This window comes from Arvicanthis niloticus, chromosome 2, assembly GCF_011762505.2.
Source record: "Arvicanthis niloticus isolate mArvNil1 chromosome 2, mArvNil1.pat.X, whole genome shotgun sequence".
In the NCBI taxonomy this organism is placed as follows: domain Eukaryota; kingdom Metazoa; phylum Chordata; class Mammalia; order Rodentia; family Muridae; genus Arvicanthis; species Arvicanthis niloticus.
The window spans coordinates 11,472,429-11,490,256 of record NC_047659.1 but is presented as its reverse complement, the minus strand read 5'-3'; the positions used below and the strand labels follow the sequence as shown (position 1 = coordinate 11,490,256).

At 37.0% G+C, this 17,828-nt stretch overlaps 1 protein-coding gene across 3 annotated transcripts in view; it reads left to right on the top strand.

Moving 5' to 3' along the window:
* The window catches only part of Pbx3 (PBX homeobox 3), a 193,460-nt gene that overhangs the window by 66,933 nt on the left and 108,699 nt on the right, over positions 1-17,828 (top strand). Inside the window, exon 1 of one of the 3 annotated variants that reach the window (XM_076928550.1) lies at positions 15,112-15,133. The exons of the other annotated variants lie outside the window; for them this stretch is intronic. Coding sequence (XP_076784665.1) covers positions 15,127-15,133 — 7 coding nt within the window. The 5' untranslated portion in view covers positions 15,112-15,126. Of the gene's footprint in view, positions 1-15,111; positions 15,134-17,828 lie in introns of those variants that run through there. 3 annotated transcript variants of the gene reach the window in all.

Here is a 17,828-nt window from a genome sequence, read left to right as displayed (position 1 = left end):
GAGTGTCATGTGGAGCAAGCCAGTAAGGAACACTCCTCTATGGCCTCTGCTTGTGTTCCTGTCTTCAGGTTCCTGCCTTGAGTTCCTGCCCTGACTTCCTTCATGGACTACAATGCCAGTCTGAAAGAAACCCTTTACTCTTGAAGCTGCTTTGTTACAGTGTTTATTTATCACAGCATTCTTATCAGCATAGACCCTTTCTTCAAGAAAGTGGCTATAGAGTTATACAATATAGTCTCCAGCTTTTACTGCTGTTCTCAGGTTGCTTTTCAGCGTGCTTAGACATTGACATGGCACTAATTGTGCTTGGTACAGAACATGGCTTTGGAATTACTTACTTTTCAAGAACCAGAAGCATAATCCATCTCCTTTCCTTTATCTTTATTCTGTACTCACCCTCTATATCTTAAGTGCTAGATGTAGTTGTCAAGAGTTCAAAATTTAAACTTTATGGACAATAAGCACCTTGTATTTTGTTTTAATTTTTTTGTAGGAAAGTGATTTGATGTTAAGCTTATTTGGGAATATATTAATTTACTGATAAGATAGATACAAAAGTAATTTTATTAAATATATTTACATATATTCACTGGACACGGATTTTAGTTTTTGACCTTCCAAATATACATTGTGTGAGGAATGTCTTGCCTTTTGACATTGAGACATGTCACCATCACTGCTTTCTTGAGAAACAACAAAAAATTACAAAAGCCTTTGTAAGTCAGTTTATGATTTTGTGTTGGGCACATCCATAGTTGGCTTGGGGCACATGTGGCCCATATTGTATTACCTAGACAAAGTCTTTCAAATTTCAGAGTAATTAATAGTTTATGTTTAAATCATTTCAAATGCATACATATATGTTTATTGCTTATTTATTAAGTAATTTATTACGTGCCGATATAGTTCAAAAACTACTTTTAAGTTATAACTAATTTGTGAGCAATTATAATTGTCATGTTTAGGATAAGACTAAACCTCAGTCAGTGGAGACAGTCATAAGGAACCTGTAACGGGATAAGTGTGTGAATACTGCGAGGTCACCACCATCTTTAGTGTACTCTAAGCCAGTTAGAAATTTTACTGGTCTGTGATTTAGGTACAAGGTTGGAAATAAATTTGATCCATGGCCAGTCAACTGTAAAAATGACTCAAACCCTGGTTAGCATTAAGTTGTATGAGACCAGACTCAGTGACTTTGGGTTACAGTGGAACAACTTATTCATAACATAACCTGTTATTCATTACAGGTTTTCATCCCAGATTAAACACTTTATGTTATTATTAGAATATTCAGTGTATTCAGCTTATTAGAAAGTAAAAGGAAGCACAAAATTCGAAACACGCAGATGGATTTGTTTTCCTGTATTTCTACTAAAATATTTTCAAACCTTTGATTGGCGGTGAAAATGAGAAAGGTAAGTCACCTTCTTTGTTCTAGGGTAAATAGAACACATGCTTCCTGCAGTCCCCTTGATCAGTGAGAAATGCCTTATATCAAAACCACATGGCAAGCATGCAGCTGTAGGGGATCCCCTGAGAACTCTTTTTGATTGGAGCAGGGAGTTGGGTACTGAAAGAAGAGGGAGACAGACAGGTTGTTTTAAAGAATTCCCATCAGGCCAAATGCTTATGTTGGAGCTGTGCTACAGCATTTTTCATGTAGGAAATGCAACTTTATCAATTTTAAAGGTTTGAGGCCATTTATTGCATGACTATAATGATGTATTTTCACTTTTGTGTGCATCCGTTTTGCATTTCATTAGTTTATGGATCAGATATTGCATTTTATACACTTGCTTGTCAGTTTTCTTTCTCAGGATTGTGTTCTGAAAATAGGTCATTTCAGAATTCATCTAGTTCTTAAAGTCCATGCAGCTGGCATAGCCTGTGACGAACAGCTGTCAAACATGTAGACAGCAACAGGAGAGAAAGGAAACTTGATGACCTAACTTAAAATTATTTTGATAGATGTACCATGTTGATTCCTTTTCGGAAATCAGGTCTATGTGAGTAACTCAACATTTACTTTTCTAGTCAAGGGCTGTTTAAATTTTTGGGCATACTAAGGTTTTGGTGTAATTTAGTTAAAGGTCTCATTATAGTAGATGAGTATGCACTAAATTTTAATATTCTCTGAACATTACCATAAAAAGCCAAACAGTCTTTATGTTTAAAACATGAGCAGCACAGCAGAAATAGTTGTATTATTTTGAGATGAGTATAATAGTAGTTTAGCGAAGATTCTAAAGGGAGGATTCCAGTGCTCTGGTTTGAGGGGTGGTGTGGCTCTGGTGCTGCTCTGTGGCTGTGGAGCCCCAGATGCCTGGCCAAGCATCCCTTACCGACATCTGGAACCAGTTGCAATACATCACTGTCAAAACTGCTTTCTATACGTATCTGCATTTACACATTAGTTACCCACGCAGCACTCATCAAAAAAGCTGAACAATCTTGACATGGTGTCCCTTGTGGAACTGCAAAGGTGAACCGAAGTTGGGAGGCAGTGTCTCGCGTCACTGTCTGCTGAGCGCTTACAACAAGAAGCCTGATTAAAAGTGAAAGGAAAAATTTATCAGTTGCCTCAGCTTTCTAGACTTCAGTATAATTTTTACTTATAAAAGGGATGTTTTGTATAACATAAAACGTGAAATATAATATGAACATTCACCTGATTTTGTTTAGAAACTAAAGAAATACATCTTAACCTTAAGTTGAAAAGAAAAAGATTGCTCTGTATGTGTATTAGATTTTCTGTTAGCTATGTAATTTCTTTCATGTTTCTTTTTTCATTGAAGTACTGGGGATTGATCCTAGGGTTTTAGGCATCTTGGGCAAACACTCTGTTGGTCATCTGTATCTTTGGCTCTTTATTTTAGAAGAAAACTTAAGTTTAGAACCAATTGTGAAGAATTTTAGATAAAACATTGGTAATATCTGGGTAATTTGTTTTTTTTTTTTTTTTGGTAATATGTTTTAAAAGTACGTTTTATTTATTTTTTGTGTATGAATGTTTTGCATGCGTGTATGTGCACCCCATTCATACCTGGTGTCTGGATGGGGACATTGGATCCCTTGGAACTGTAGTTACAGACAGTTGTGAGATGCCACTGGGTGCTGGGAATTAAGCCCAGGTCCCTCCCCTGGAAGGGCAGCCAGTGCTCTTTCCCTCTGAGCCATTGTTCTAGCCCTGTGCTTAGTGAAGCTTAAGTGTAGAACAGTGCAAATTTTCAAACATGTGGCCCTTTTGTGTTTATTGGGGGAGCAGGGTTTGTGCTTATTCATTTTCAGAAAGTTGAATGATAGGGAAAGAAAAGTATTTATTTATAGTTCCTATTGTGTTAATAAGAATTTGAAAATGAAATGTGTTTTGACAGAAAATAAACACAGCTTTCATATGAACTATTCAGGTATCTTTGCTATTTTCTTAAACTAACACTATTTAGTACTAATGATGATTTTTTTTTTTCTTTTTTTGCTTTGCTTCCCATGTCCTACATTCTGTCTGCCCCCTGTGTGTCATCTCAGGCAGCCTGAGTACATGGAGAATGTTTTTCCTCATCTGACAGAAAGAGACCTCCTTGAAGAAGTCAAATCTCTTGTCCAAATTCCCTACACTAGTATTCTAATATTGAACTCAGGACCTCTAGAGAAGCTGTCAGTCCTCTTAATCTCTGAACCATCTCTCCAGCTCCATATTCTTTAAGCCACTTTTACTACCACACCTCACCAAGTTAATAAAACATTAATTAGCAAAACCTTAATTTCTAATATCTTATGCCTGTCTAGATTTGTTGATTGCCTAAAATATATATTTTTTTTGTGAGAATTATGAATTGTTTAAATTAGGTTCCAAGCAGGAACACTCCTGTACTTGGTAGTAATGAATGCTGAAGAACACTTCTACCTCTTTCTCAGTACCCAGCCATTTCCACACGTCATTAAAGAACTTAGAATAACTATCCTATTGAATACACCATAGTCTGGATTTTGCTGGTTATTTCCCTATGGTATTATTTTTTTTCTAGGTCTGGATTAAATTTAGGTTGCATCAAATCACCTACAATGTGTTCTCTCGTTTTCTCTCTCTCTCTCTCTCCCTTCTTCCCTCTCATTTTTGTAAAAGCAATACTTTAACCTATTTAAGACTAATGAGGATGTTTTCTCAGTAATAATTTTATGCTTTAGTTTTCCATCTTAGAGTTTTATCATATTTGGATATTTGGTGCTGGAATTAACTAAATTTCTTAAGAGTTTAAACATGGCAATTTCCAGCTTATTAGCCAGCCCTCCCCTGCTTTTTTGGCAAAGTCTTATTGTGTATCACTCACTGGTTGACTTAGATCTCAATGTTGACTAGGATGGTCTTATGCTCACAGAAATCAGATTTCCTCTGTCTCCTAAGTGCTGGGATTAAAGGTATGCACTGCTCTGCCAACATTGACAGGGTTAAAAAAATTCTTATTTAAGAATTTCATACATGTATACAGTATGCTTCTTATAATCATTGTTTACTCCTTTCTGCTAACTATTTCTATTGCCAGACTCTTACTTTATTCCATCTATAGGACTCTCTGGTTGTGCTGAAATACAGCTCGTCAGTATAGAATGTATAACTCTAGCCCGGCGGTGGTGGCGCACGCCTTTAATCCCAGCACTCGGGAGGCAGAGGCAGGCGGATTTCTGAGTTCGAGGCCAGCCTGGTCTACAGAGTGAGTTCCAGGACAGCCAGTGCTACACAGAGAAACCCTGTCTTGAAAAACCAAAAAAAAAAAAAAAAAAGTCAGTTTCCAAAGTGTAGTGATGCATATAACAGTTAACTCGTTTTCTGTTTTTTTTTTTTTTTGTTTGATTGGAGCTCTCTCTCTCTCTCTCTCTCTCTCTCTCTCTCTCTCTCTCTCTCTCTCTCTCTCTCTCTGTGTGTGTGTGTGTGTAGTGTATTTAGTCAGATATTGGAGTTTTGGTCCTGAAATTATGCATGTTTATCTAGTGAGGTTCCTTCCACAATGGCTCTTGTGTCCTATTGATGAGATTCTATTAGTAGCTTTTATAGTTGATTACTTCTGCTATAACAAACTATTCCAGGGTCATCTTGGAGATTGCCTATACAAGACAGAATTTAGACCTGAGAACTATGTGGTTCTTTTTATTGAGGAAAATATATAGACTATACTATAGGCCCTAAAGGTATTTATCATTATTGCCATAATAACTGCAATATAAAAAAGTTATTATACTGGGTGGCAGTGATGTCACTTCCCAGCACTTGAGAGGAAAAGGCAGACAGATCTCTGAGTTCGAGGCCAGTCTGGTCTACAGAGTTAGTTGCAGGACAGCCAGAGCTACACAAAGAAACCCTGTCTCGAAAAACAAAACAAAACAAAACAAAACACCAACAAAACAAAACAAAAAAAAACAAAAAAAAACAAAACAAAAAGAACCAACCAAGCAAACAACAAAAAAAGTTGTTGCCATTTTTATTTCTTGAAAAAAAAAAAAAAAGACAGGTATAGTTCACATTGACAATTATAATACTGAGTTAAGATTACAAAGTTTGTTCATTAGATTTTATACTTTTGGCTCTTTTATGTTAAAAAATTGATTCCTAATAAAATGACTATGCTTATTTACTTTGTAGATATATTTGTAGATATGTACATTATGTCCTGTCCTGCCATTTCATGTTTTGGATGGCTTCCTTTGCTTAGTACAGTGTTTTCATAGTTCTTCATGTTGTACTTTCTTTTGTCACATAGTAATTTTCCATTAGTGGATACTTCTTTATTACTTGATAGATATTTGGATCAATATTTATGCATACATTTTTGTGAGGACACATTTTCAGTTTCACAGATTGAATTGGTAGGTCCTACAAAGGCTCTACAGGCTTAATCTCCAATAGACTGAAACATGTATTTTCCAAAGTGACTGTGCCCTTTTATATTTCTATCTATGCCACATGAAGTTTCTTGTTTCAAATTTCAGTTTAACTGAAACTGTATCATTGGATAGATAAATATTCCTTGCTTTTTCTAAGTCAGATCTATTGTGTGTGCAGCAGTGTGCCTGGCTGGCAAATGTGTCATCTTCAAAGACCATACAGTTAAATGCCAAGGCATTTACGTAGTCAGTAAATATAATAACATCATCATGGAAAATGTGAGAGGCTGAATAGGCCGCAGGAGCTGGAGAGAGAGAGTGGTCTGGGAAAGTTTCTCTGGGCAAATGAAAGGTTTGAGCTGAAACTGAGAAAGAACTACAGCTGGATAGGTGGGAGCAAAACCTCTTATAAAGTTTAACTTTCTTACTTATTTTCATCTTTAATTCTGTGCATCTTTGTGCATGTTGGTGCAGTGCCTGCAGAGGTCAGAAGTGAGTGTCAGATCCATTGGAGCTGTAGGTACAGGTTGTGAGCTACCTGATATGTTTGCTGGGAACTAAACTGTGTCAGGCTGAATAGGCAATATGTGTTCTTAACTGTTGAGCCATCTCTCCAGTTACTATTTTCACACATTTAGAAAATATATTCTTGGTGGGATTCTAAGACCTACTTTTAATACATCAATTGCTTTTACTTAAATTAAAAAAATCATTTTATGTATATGACTGTTTTGCTTATGTGTGCATTGTGTCTACACCTAGGTCAAAAGAGGGTATCAGATCCCCTTGAATGTCAGACAGTTGTGAGGTGCCTTATGGGTGCTGGGAATCAAACCTGGGTATTCCACAAGAATAACAAGTTCTCTTAACTTCTGAGTGCACTTCTCCATGGTGTGTGTGTGTGTGTAATAGTTGTGTCATTTTTTTTGGGGGGGGGATTTTTGTTAATGATTTATAGCAGTCTATATATTCTAGATTCAATAAAACAGTGGCAAAGGATATAAAACACATTAAAAGGTGGTACAAATAACCCTGACTTGTGTGTGAAAAGGTTCAGCCTTACTTAAAAATCAGTGCTATTTATGGAATGAGTGCTGTATACCAGCCATAATTCTGGGCACTTTATATACATCAATTAATCAAGTTTAATAATTTTTTTAGTGACAGGGTTTCACTGTTCATCACTGGCTGGCCTGAAACTTACTATGTAGATCAGGCTAGCCTTGAACTCACAGAGACTGTCCTGCCTCTGTGTCTCCATGTGCTGGGATTCAAGGTGTGTACTATCACAGGCTCATGTAATTTTGACAAGAATATTTGACATTGGAGTAGAAGTTTTCTTAAATTTAACTTAGGAAGAAGCAGAGCCAGAGAAGTTAAATAATTTCCCAGTGATACTATAGTCCTATGAGAAAGGGCAGAAGCTGGTGCACGCAGAGCCATGGCTCGTGATCACTACATTGCTGCTAACTTTCAAGAATCAAAAGGAAACAGGACACTGACTTTAAACAATGTCAATTAAATCAACAAATACCAAAAAGTATAACAGTATTAGTCTGACAATCTACCCCTGTAATCCCAGCACTCAGGACACTGAAGCAAGGCTCAGGCCTGCTTGGGGATAACAGGTATGCTTTCTCTTAAATAAACAGAAAGTAACAATATGAAAATAGTTGCTGGTGAGAATGTAAATTGTTAAGGCCTTTCTTTTAGGAATGTTTTGTAGTATCTACCAAAATTTTAGTAACTGTAACCTTCGATCATACTTTCTAAAGTTTAGCCATCATACCCTGTTGCACTTGAAAAGTATTAAATATTTTAGAGATATTTATATCATTGGTTATAACAGTGTAAGATTGGCAGTATTTTAAATGTTCTCTAGCTGGGGGAAGGGCTAAATAAATTATGGTGTTCCTAGTCATTACGATGGTGAGCCTATGGAAGGAGGCATTTCATGCACTAGTACATAGCCAGTTTCCAGGATATGCTTAGTCAGAAAGTCAAGACATAGAATAGCACAGGTGATATATACATGTTCATCAGGAACAAAGTGCATGCATGGGAATGGGGATTAGGGGTGTTGTTGTTTGGGATTGGGGGTGAACATCAGTAAAGAAAGCACTTTCAGGAGGATGAGCAGTCCATGTTTGAGGGCAGAAATAAGAATTTCATAACTTAGCTGAGCTGTGTAACTTTATATTAGGAATTCTAGAATGAAACTTTAACAAGGAATCTAAATAGTAATAGCTGAAGTTAGTGAAGGATTTTGAACTCTTCTTTATTTTCCCAAACAGAGCTCAAGAGTCTTCACTGTTTTTGTTTTGTTATCTTTTTCCCAAAGATGGCTGCTGACAGTTGCTTATAGGCTGGCACTGCCCCATTCAAACAGTAGATGGACTTGTGTTAATAGCCAATGCCATGTCTTTGGTACTATAAGGAATCCTTTTCTTATCCTGTTACTTCTAAGATCACTTTAGACAGGATTCTTTTTCTGTTTTGTTTTTATTTGTTTGTTTTTTTTATTTTTTGAGGCAATGTTTCTCTGTGTAGCCCTGAGTGTCCTGGAACTCACTCTGTAGACCAGGCTGGCCTTGAACTCAAAAGATCTGCCTGCCTCTGCTTCCAGAGTGCTGGGATTAAAGGTGCATTTCACCAAGTCCTGGCTTAGACAAGATTCTTGCTCTCACTTCCTTTTTCTTTTTCTTTTTTTTTTTTTTTTTTTTTTTTTTAATGACTGGCTCTTACTATGTAGCCCTGGCTGGCCTGGAAGTCTCTATGTAGACCAGTTGGCCTTGAGTTTGCAAGAGATCCATCGGCTTCTGCTTCCCACATGCTGAGATTAAAGATGAGTGCCATCTTTAATCCCTTGGTCCCTCACATATTAAATAAAAACCTTTGCAAGGCCACATGACACATTGCTACACTAAAGTACAAACTACCTCTTCTTCATCATTTAATTTGTAGTTTCTTGGTATCAGAAGGAACTCAGGGAGGCAAGAGTATTTGGGTTGTGAATGGGCAATGGTAGAAGGTTGTACTTTATAGCGATATGAAAAAAAACCCCTCCTGCTTATAAGGGTCTTAGGATCTAACCAAGTTATCGCTCTAGAACTCTACTTGTTAGTTGATTGCTACTGTGCCATCTTGTTCATTGCTTTGCACCAGATTAAACTGGTTTCTATTAATATCAAGTGACAAAAATACACAGAGATGATGCCAGACAGAAGTACGATGCATTTGGAGAGAGCGTAGGCCGGGGTGGTGGCTGAGACTGTCTAGGTCTAGAGAGGAATGAGTGATGCTCAGTTAGGGAAGCTGATAGATAACGCAAAAAGAATCAACTAGAATTTTATATAACTCAAGAGGACAGAGTAGAATTTTGAAGGTAGAAAGGCAATGGTTTTTTTTTTTTTTTTAAAGTTGGAAAGATGTCTCTATACACACACATAATTTATTTGTTTTTAATAAGGAGAGAGGGGAAAGTGAAGACAACCATTAAGATGTTGTTTTTGACGTAGTTAACACTCAGCTGTTCAGAATATAAGTTTGGATTTGGCTATCACTTACTCTATTTCTTTGAGGGAGTAATTTAGTAACCTTCCTGGGTCTCAGTTCAAAATTTTAAAATGGAGATAATTAGAATGTTTACCTTATTCAGTAATTGTGAGGACTGAATGAAATCACACGCAGAGCTAAGATGCACAGGGAGGGGCTCAGTTGGACAGCATCGCTGATAACGAGAGTTGAGGTGGACATTTGTTGCATCCTATGCATTGCTTCAAGAAACTTATGGCAAAATGGTGATCAAAAAAAGGGCTTTACTGAGGCTGGAGAGATGACTCAGTAGTGAAGAGCACTGGCTGCTGTTGAGGACGTTGTTCCCAGAACCTTCATGGTGCCTCACAATTATCCGTAACTTAAGTTCCAGGGGATCTGCCACCCTCTGGTCTTTCTTTGCTTGTAGACAAGCAAGTTCACACAATTTAGAAAAGTGGATTGTACTCAAATTCATGAAATCTGTGACTCAAGTCAATACAGTGAGTAAATTAAAGTCTTCTATATGTCACTTCAATTAAAATGAGATTTTCACAAAAGAGAGCTGTGTACAGTGGCAAATACCAGTATCCCAGCACTTAGGAGGTTGAGACAGGAAGATGTAGAGTTTGGAGCCAGCCTGTGTTATATAGCCAGAACTTAATCTCAACAAAACAACATACATGCAGTGCTTGCACGGAGGATGTGTGTTTCCATTTCCTTTTACCTTCATAGCTAACTCCAGTATGGTTGAATGCATTGGTGAGGATTATACACTGGACATTCTCGACGTAAAGCGGGTGCTCAGCCAGCACAAACTTTATTGTTGATTCTTTGTTTGCCAAAAGAGGAGATGGAAAATAATTCTTGGGAAATGAGATTCTAGAAAGCGAAGGAAGAGTTGGGATGGGAGGCAAGCACTACTTACCACTTAGGCAGGAATAGCAGTTGTGCTGAATGAAGTGAAATAAGTTCTTCATAGTAAATACTAGAGAGATTTAATGTGGGCCAAGGAGAGACAAAACCCAAGATTTATGGGGAGATTGCTAGCTCGAAAGTCTGAAGCAGATAGTTCTGCTGAGTAGTGGAGATGTTTGAACAGGTTAGTTGTTTTGAATGACGGTAGAATATCAAAGTGTGTATACACACACATGTACACACACACACACACACACACACACTCACACACATTGTATGGACAATAAGAAATGAAAGAATAAAGACAGAGAAAAAAAGAGATACAGTTAGTGTGTGACCTTAGGTGTTCTAAGACCTTCCCAGTGGCCTTCCCGTGTTCGGAATGGAGCTAATAAACCCCTGGCATCTCATGCATTCACACTCCATTTTGAAGTATTTTGCTAGCATAAAATTCCTGGAGTAAAGCAAAGGCTTTCCAGTTTTCTGTAATCTGTCAGTTGTGTGCTGCTCATTTCTGGGCTGTGGGGAGCAGTTTGGACAGTGAGCTGTTTAGATGACTCTTTGTAAATATGAGTGTCAGCAGACGGATTGTTTTTATCCTTTTTCTGTTCATAGGTCTGGCCTTTGGTCTTTTATCTTAAGTAGTTAAGAAAATACTGAAGATAAATAATTGACACTTGGCTTCTATTATGCTGGTTTTAAACTGTCTTCAAGGAAAATTTTCTGTAGATGGAGACAATTTTGCAATAAAAAAAGAGGATGTATAAGCATGTGTGTATGTATGTTAAGTGTGTGTATAAATGTGTTTGTGCTTAAATGTCTGTTCATATATATGCAGTAGTTCTCAACCTCTGAGTTGTGATCCTTTTAGAGGTCACATATCAGATATCATGGATATCAGATATTTACATTACTACTCATAACAGTAGCGACATTACAGTTAGAAATTAGCAACCACATAATTTTATGGCTGGAGGTCACTACAACATGAACTGTATTAAAAGGGTTGCAGGATTAGCAAGGTTGAAGAACACTGATGTGAATGTATGTGTACATGCATGTGTATTTCTGTGTGTGTGCATGCATGTGCATATGCATGCTATGTATGCTCACATTACCTTTGTTTTGCATTGGCAATGCATCTGTTTTGCTTCTCACCATGGCTTTGTTTAGTAGTACTCTGGCCAAATGCAAATATTGCTCTCCTTCATGTGTTGGCTTTTCAGCGGTCTGCAGTATGAACAGCAGATAACATCATTTTCCTGACCTTTCCTGTGTGGTTTTTATATTATGACTTGGGCTTGCTACTGGAGGTTTGTTAGTACTTCTAATATGTATACAATTTCTTAGCAATGGATAAACCTTTAAATTAAAGACACACACATGTGGGTGATTGCACGCACGCACGCACGCGCACACACACACACACACACATTTTAAATAGCCCTTTTCTTTAACTCTTTGATAGTCTTAGTACATTGTTATTTTGTATGACTAATAGTCTTTATCTTTCAATGTTGAGATTTCTTTTTACTTAAGGTTTGTGTGGAAAAATTGTATTTTTCTAATTCTTTGGGAGGTTATATGTAGTGTGAGTTTGTGGGTAGAGGCTGGAAATATTTGTAACATAGGGCTATTTCTTTGTCCTTTCTCTTCCTTTTATATCTCATTCTGATTGAATTGCCATGAAAGAGACATTTTGAATGGAGTCTGAGTAGGCTTTGAACCAGTCTATCTCCTTTGTGGAATTTCTGCTGAGGTTGTTCAGAGTGTTTCTATTTTGTTATTGTATCCAGAGAGTTGCACAGACTTGATTTTTGTCATCCAGCCTTGCCAATGGGTTCTAATATAGCTTCTAAACATATTGCTTTGTGACTGTGCTAACCTTTGTATGCATCCACTAAAGTAAGTTATAATTTTGTTTTTCAGATGAAGAAACTAATGTCCAGAGAGGTCTAATAAATTGGCCGAGGTCACTGAGTCATTGGGCATTTGGGCTTAGACTTGTTACCAAGTTCCCTCTAACTCAGAAACCCATAGCTTAAGATCCTAAATTATCAGAATAATTAGGTAAGTGCAGATCAATTATTTTCCTGTGACAAGGATTTGAAAATGAACCATGGTTATGCTTAGGTTTGAGGAAGGAGGAGAGCAACTGTGCTAACCCAACTGGGAGTCATTAGAGGGATGGCCAGGTTTTATATATGTAACTGTTAGAACAGGACAGTTTTATACACTGTACTTTTTTTCCTCTTTGCTGTTTCAAACCTTACCTCCTCTTGTTTAGTGACAGGGAATACAGAAAAAGAGAAATTTCCAGCATCTGGCTCTACTGTTGCATGTTGGGCCTCCAGGCCTTGATGAACCTAGAACCAGGTTTTGTTCAGAATGCTGTCAAAAGGGACTTGCCTACTAGACTGTAGGCAAAATTGCTTGACCTGGTAAAGAAATCAAGGAGGGGCTGGAGAGATGGCTCAGCAGTTAAGAGCACTGGCTGCTCTTCCAGAGGTCCTGAGTTCAATTCCCAGCAACCACATGGTGGCTGACAACCATCTGTAATGGGATCTGATGCTCTCTTCTGGAGTATCAGTGATAACATACTCATATCCATAAAATAGATAAAATTTAAAAGGGGGCAGTCTGAGGTGGACAAGGAGCCCCAGTTATTAGAATCCAGGGAGAGTAATTAGATGTATCAACTGTTTTGGATGTTGAAGTTAATTTCAGAAGCATACTGCAGTGAGCTGCTGTATTGGTTTAACATATTGCTCTTTAGCTAGGAGAAGTAGGAATAGTTTGACCTTATGGCCTTAAGAAAAAAAATCAATCAACCAAATCAATTATTTTTGTAACAAGCACTTATTCTGTAGATCACGCTAGCCTTGAACTTGGGGTGCTTATTCTGTCTGCTGCTTGAGAGCTTCTTTCAGGCTGCTCTTTCACACATGGCGACTTCTGCTCTCAGTGAATTTTTTGTTTCATTCCTCACAGAGATGTAAATGAAGAACATGAAATAAGGTGATCTTGTGAGATGTTGATAATTCATGGAGCATGCATTTTCTTAGAGTATATCTCTAATTTTTGGAGACTTTCATTTATATCTTTGTTTTAATGATGTGTAATTCATCATTTGCCTTTAAATGATGGAGTAAACTGACCTCTTTTAAGATGGGTGTTAGAAATATAACCCAATATTTTACTTTAAAAGTTGTTTTAGTGAGTTTTCATCTTGTTAGTTCTTCTCTTTCAGGCCTTCATACTGAAACTGAACACCTTTCTTTACTCAGTTCTAGGCAACAGTGGCTATGCTCTGGCCTGTAGAGACAGTGAATCCATTCTGGCTCTGACACCCCATTTTATTGTAAAACACATTTATGTTGACATCGTATCAGTTTTCTGAACTATAACATACATAAAAGAATCTATCCCTTTGCATCCAGTCTCTATCAGCCTTCCAGTAAGGAGAGATCCATACACCAGTATTTTCATTTTACGTTTAATGTTGTCTAGTCAAAAAAAAAAAAAATCTCTTCAGTTCTTTTAAAAAATCTTTTTCTAGAGGCACTTAGCAGAGCTTATCAGCTTAATAGTCTTCACTGGAAGGAGGACCAGTATTTGGCCAGAGCAGTCGAAGTTTAAGGTACAAGAGGCCAGTATTACCCAACATCATGGCATTAGTTGTCCCGAGTTCTTTTGTATGCAAACTGCCATTTGGAGCCTGCCGGCCTGCTGCATCCTTAGGATTTTGTAGACTGTCTCCCACTCGACCTTGGACTTGGATTGTTTTTGTGAAGATCTCTTATTGCTGATGTCTTGTTCCTTGTTTTACATATATCAGAACCTAATAGATTTTTATTTAAATTTGTTTCAAAATTGATACAAATCTTCATCTTTGGTTTATAGGGAAAAGTGTTTATTTTATCTTGTGCACAAACCCCAGCCCTTCCATTTTTATGTCAACTCTGGCTTTGTACTGAGTTTTATTGAGGCTATCATTGGCTTTTATGATAAAGCAGTTTGACATTTTCACTTTTGGGTAGTGTTTGATTAACTTATTTATTTTCCCAATGCTAAAATATTAAGCCCCCCCCCCCCCCCCCCCGTGAATGTTGGCCTTAAAGTAATGCAGACCTAGTTGAGGGATTTAACAAGGTTTCCTTGTTATTTAGTCCTACTGTTCTGAGCTTGTCCATTGGGAATTTCATTTGCCCATAAAAGATTGACATTCTAACATGGAGTGATTGCAAATTTTGTTTCAAAACTAATATCATAAATGTTTCCATTTGATTACTTAAATGTGAGTATGTAATTTACATAAGATTTTAAAAGGACTGGTTCTCAAAGCTGTAGATATATATGTTAATTAATTCTTACCTATATTATTTTTGGTCTGGTATGATCCTACAGGGCACACAGAGAATTTTAAAGAGGATTTTTCTATTATCTATATTTCCTAAACACTGTGGACAGAATAAGGTTGGAATGGAGAGGGAAAATTGCAAACATACCCTGACTTTCCGTCGGCTGGATGCACATTACCTTTATCTTTATTTATTAATAAAAGACGGAATGCCTTGGAAAACAAAAGGTTTTAATGGCCGGTGCTTGGTATCCTTGACAACAGTCCCGAAAGAATATTACATTAGGGCACCAGAGAACTTTTAAAAATAAGTAATGGAATTCCGTCTCTGTTATGCTTTTAGTAGTCATTTCGGCCATGGTGCAGCGAGGTCATAAGCTGAGCTCAGTGAAGGGAGCCAGAACATGAAATGATGCTGAGAGAACGTCTGGGAGATGAGAGGTACAGAATTACAAGCGAAAGTGCAGGCCTGCTGAGGCAATTACAGCTTAATGGGGTCATTTGGAAGGCAATTGCCAGGGGTTAATGTAGTATGGAGAGATGAGGTGAGATTGAAGTGAAATTTGGGGCTGGAAATGTGTTAAGATGAAAGATCAGAGAGCAGCAAAATCTGCAGTGTGAAGGTTTATAACATGCAAAGATCTAAGGAAATGTAAAAAAAATACTGCCCGGATATTTAAAAAAATGTGATTGCAAATTTTAGAAAATACAATTCTGCATTAAAAAAAAAATCTTTTTCTAAAAGAGGTTTTCAGTTAGAAAAAAAAAAAAAAAGCAGATTAGATATAAAGAACCTGTTTTTAAAGAAATTTTCTATTATAATTCATATTATTTCTTTTTATTTTTGATTCACAGTGAACAGATCATTAACACTGGTAGCAGTGTCTAGACATGCAACTATCTCTTAAAAGAAAGCCACTTTTTCCTAAAATTTCAGTGTTTAAAAATGAAAAAAAAATCAGGAAAAATTCCTAGGTATATATATTTTGATACATTTGTAATGGATTCATCACATTATCTTTTCAGGCATTAACATATACTATATAAAATGTCAAAATATTACCAGAAGGTAAGCCAGCATTCTTTGAGAGGGTATTTTGGTGCTGAAAAGTATGCTTAAATATTACAGGTATTTAAATTAAAAACGTCAAAGCATGAAGGCATAATGGAAGTAATCATTTTTACATAGTTTTAAGCAGTACATGGTTTGAAAAAGCTTTGCATGCCAGACTATTGTGAATGACTGGAGTTCATAAGAATTCAAAGGACAAAAGAGCTCATTATGCTTTGTTACCTCAGCTAGTTCATTACCTTAATTGCTGAGCGTAATCCAGTCTTGGAAGAAAACTCTGGGGCTTTAAGAAGATCAACACCGGCACCTTATGGCACAGAAAATGGAAACCCTTTCCTGTACCGTTGCAACTCCAGGCACACTAAACCTTGATCAAAGGCTGAACTTTCTTTAAGGTCGGCCATGTGAACATCCCCTGGAGCTGTACCATTCGCTGAACCGTAATGAAGTTTAGTAGGTTCAGCACCATTTCTCTCTGACTGTGACCGTCCTGGATCACTGCCTAGCAATAGCATATTATCAGCCTTCACATAGGTGAGGTTTAAACATAGTTATGGTTAGTAGCATAATCTGCTTTTAAAAAAAGACAAAAAATCCTGTGCCTTGCATATAATGGAAACTGCACAAACTACTGTTACTATTTAACTACTTTAGGCAAGAAGCAGGGTGAGGTGATTTCTTTTTCAGTCCATTTAAAGGAATCCCTTGCCATGTTCTCTGAACCCAGGTCTTTTAGAAAACCATGCAAATTCCCTACCAGTAGGTTTTCCCCAAAGTGCTTCACTGTGAAATGTGGATCCAACTGCAGAATGACGGGTTCATCTGAAGCATTTTTACTTACTTTTTTTTCTTCCCCTCACCTGGGCAATAGCTTAGCTTGGTTTTGAGGATAGTTTTTCCTTATAACATGTGTACAGTTGCATATGTTAAGCTTTGAAAAAAATACACTAAGACAAAAAATATGACCTTTAAAAGCATGGTTGAGTTGCATTCATTTTATAACCATCAAAGCAACTCTGTACTGTTGTAAGGTAGAAAAATCAATGATGCAATCTTTTTCCTTTTGCCTCGTGCAATCCGTAATTGAAATGGAAAATCAAATGAACGGCTAACAGATAATTGTTTTATCAATATTCCCTGCCTGCCCTACAAGGGTCAGCATAGAATGATCATGAGCCAGGGATATGATGAGGACAAAATGTGAAATTGAACAGCAAGGAGGCAATAAATCAGCCTTGACAAGAAAGAGTGACCAGCATGTAGCTGTTGTAGGCAGCTTTGGGGACAGCTTATGTCTCAGGTGTCTGCCTTGATTTTAGAATGTGTGTATATAATATTTAGAGCATTGCCACCATTAAGCCTGGCTACTTCTGGGTTACAGTGCCATAAGATAATACACTTCATAAGAAAACATGGATGAATAGTAGGACCGTAATTTATATTAAATGAAAAATGTTGTAGTTCATTTCCATAGACACAGAGACTCTGTTGGCGAAGTTAAAAGAAGTAAGTGTGCAGATAGTATTTGCATGCACTGTTGTGGTCAGCAGTGACTAGAAAGAGACTGAGCTAGTATTTTCTGAGTGCATCCCATAAGGCTTATGAAAATAAATAGTAATTCTTCTTTAAAGGCTCAGATTTCAGTGATTGACAGTGTCATTCAGGAAAGAAGGTCCTCACAAAACTACGGCTCATCTACACAGGATTGCTTTAATTTTCTTCATTTTTTCTGTCCTTTAGAAATTATTGTTTGGCAGAGAAATATGAGTGTAAATATTCAACAGTAATATGCAATATGTAGGCTTAGATAATGGCTACTGTTGTGTTCATCTCAGTGCCAGATGATTTTGTTCCTCACCAAAACACTTGTTAAGAATTAAGTATATTCACATAACCGATAACACTGATAAAGATACACAGAGATACACATTGTATACATTGCTTATTGGCGTGTTCGTTGGTACATTTTAGAAAAAGTATTCATAAAAACCTTAACATATTTGTCTTCAAGTATTTAATAGATTAATATTGAGGAACTAGGGAACTTTCTAAAAATACATAAAC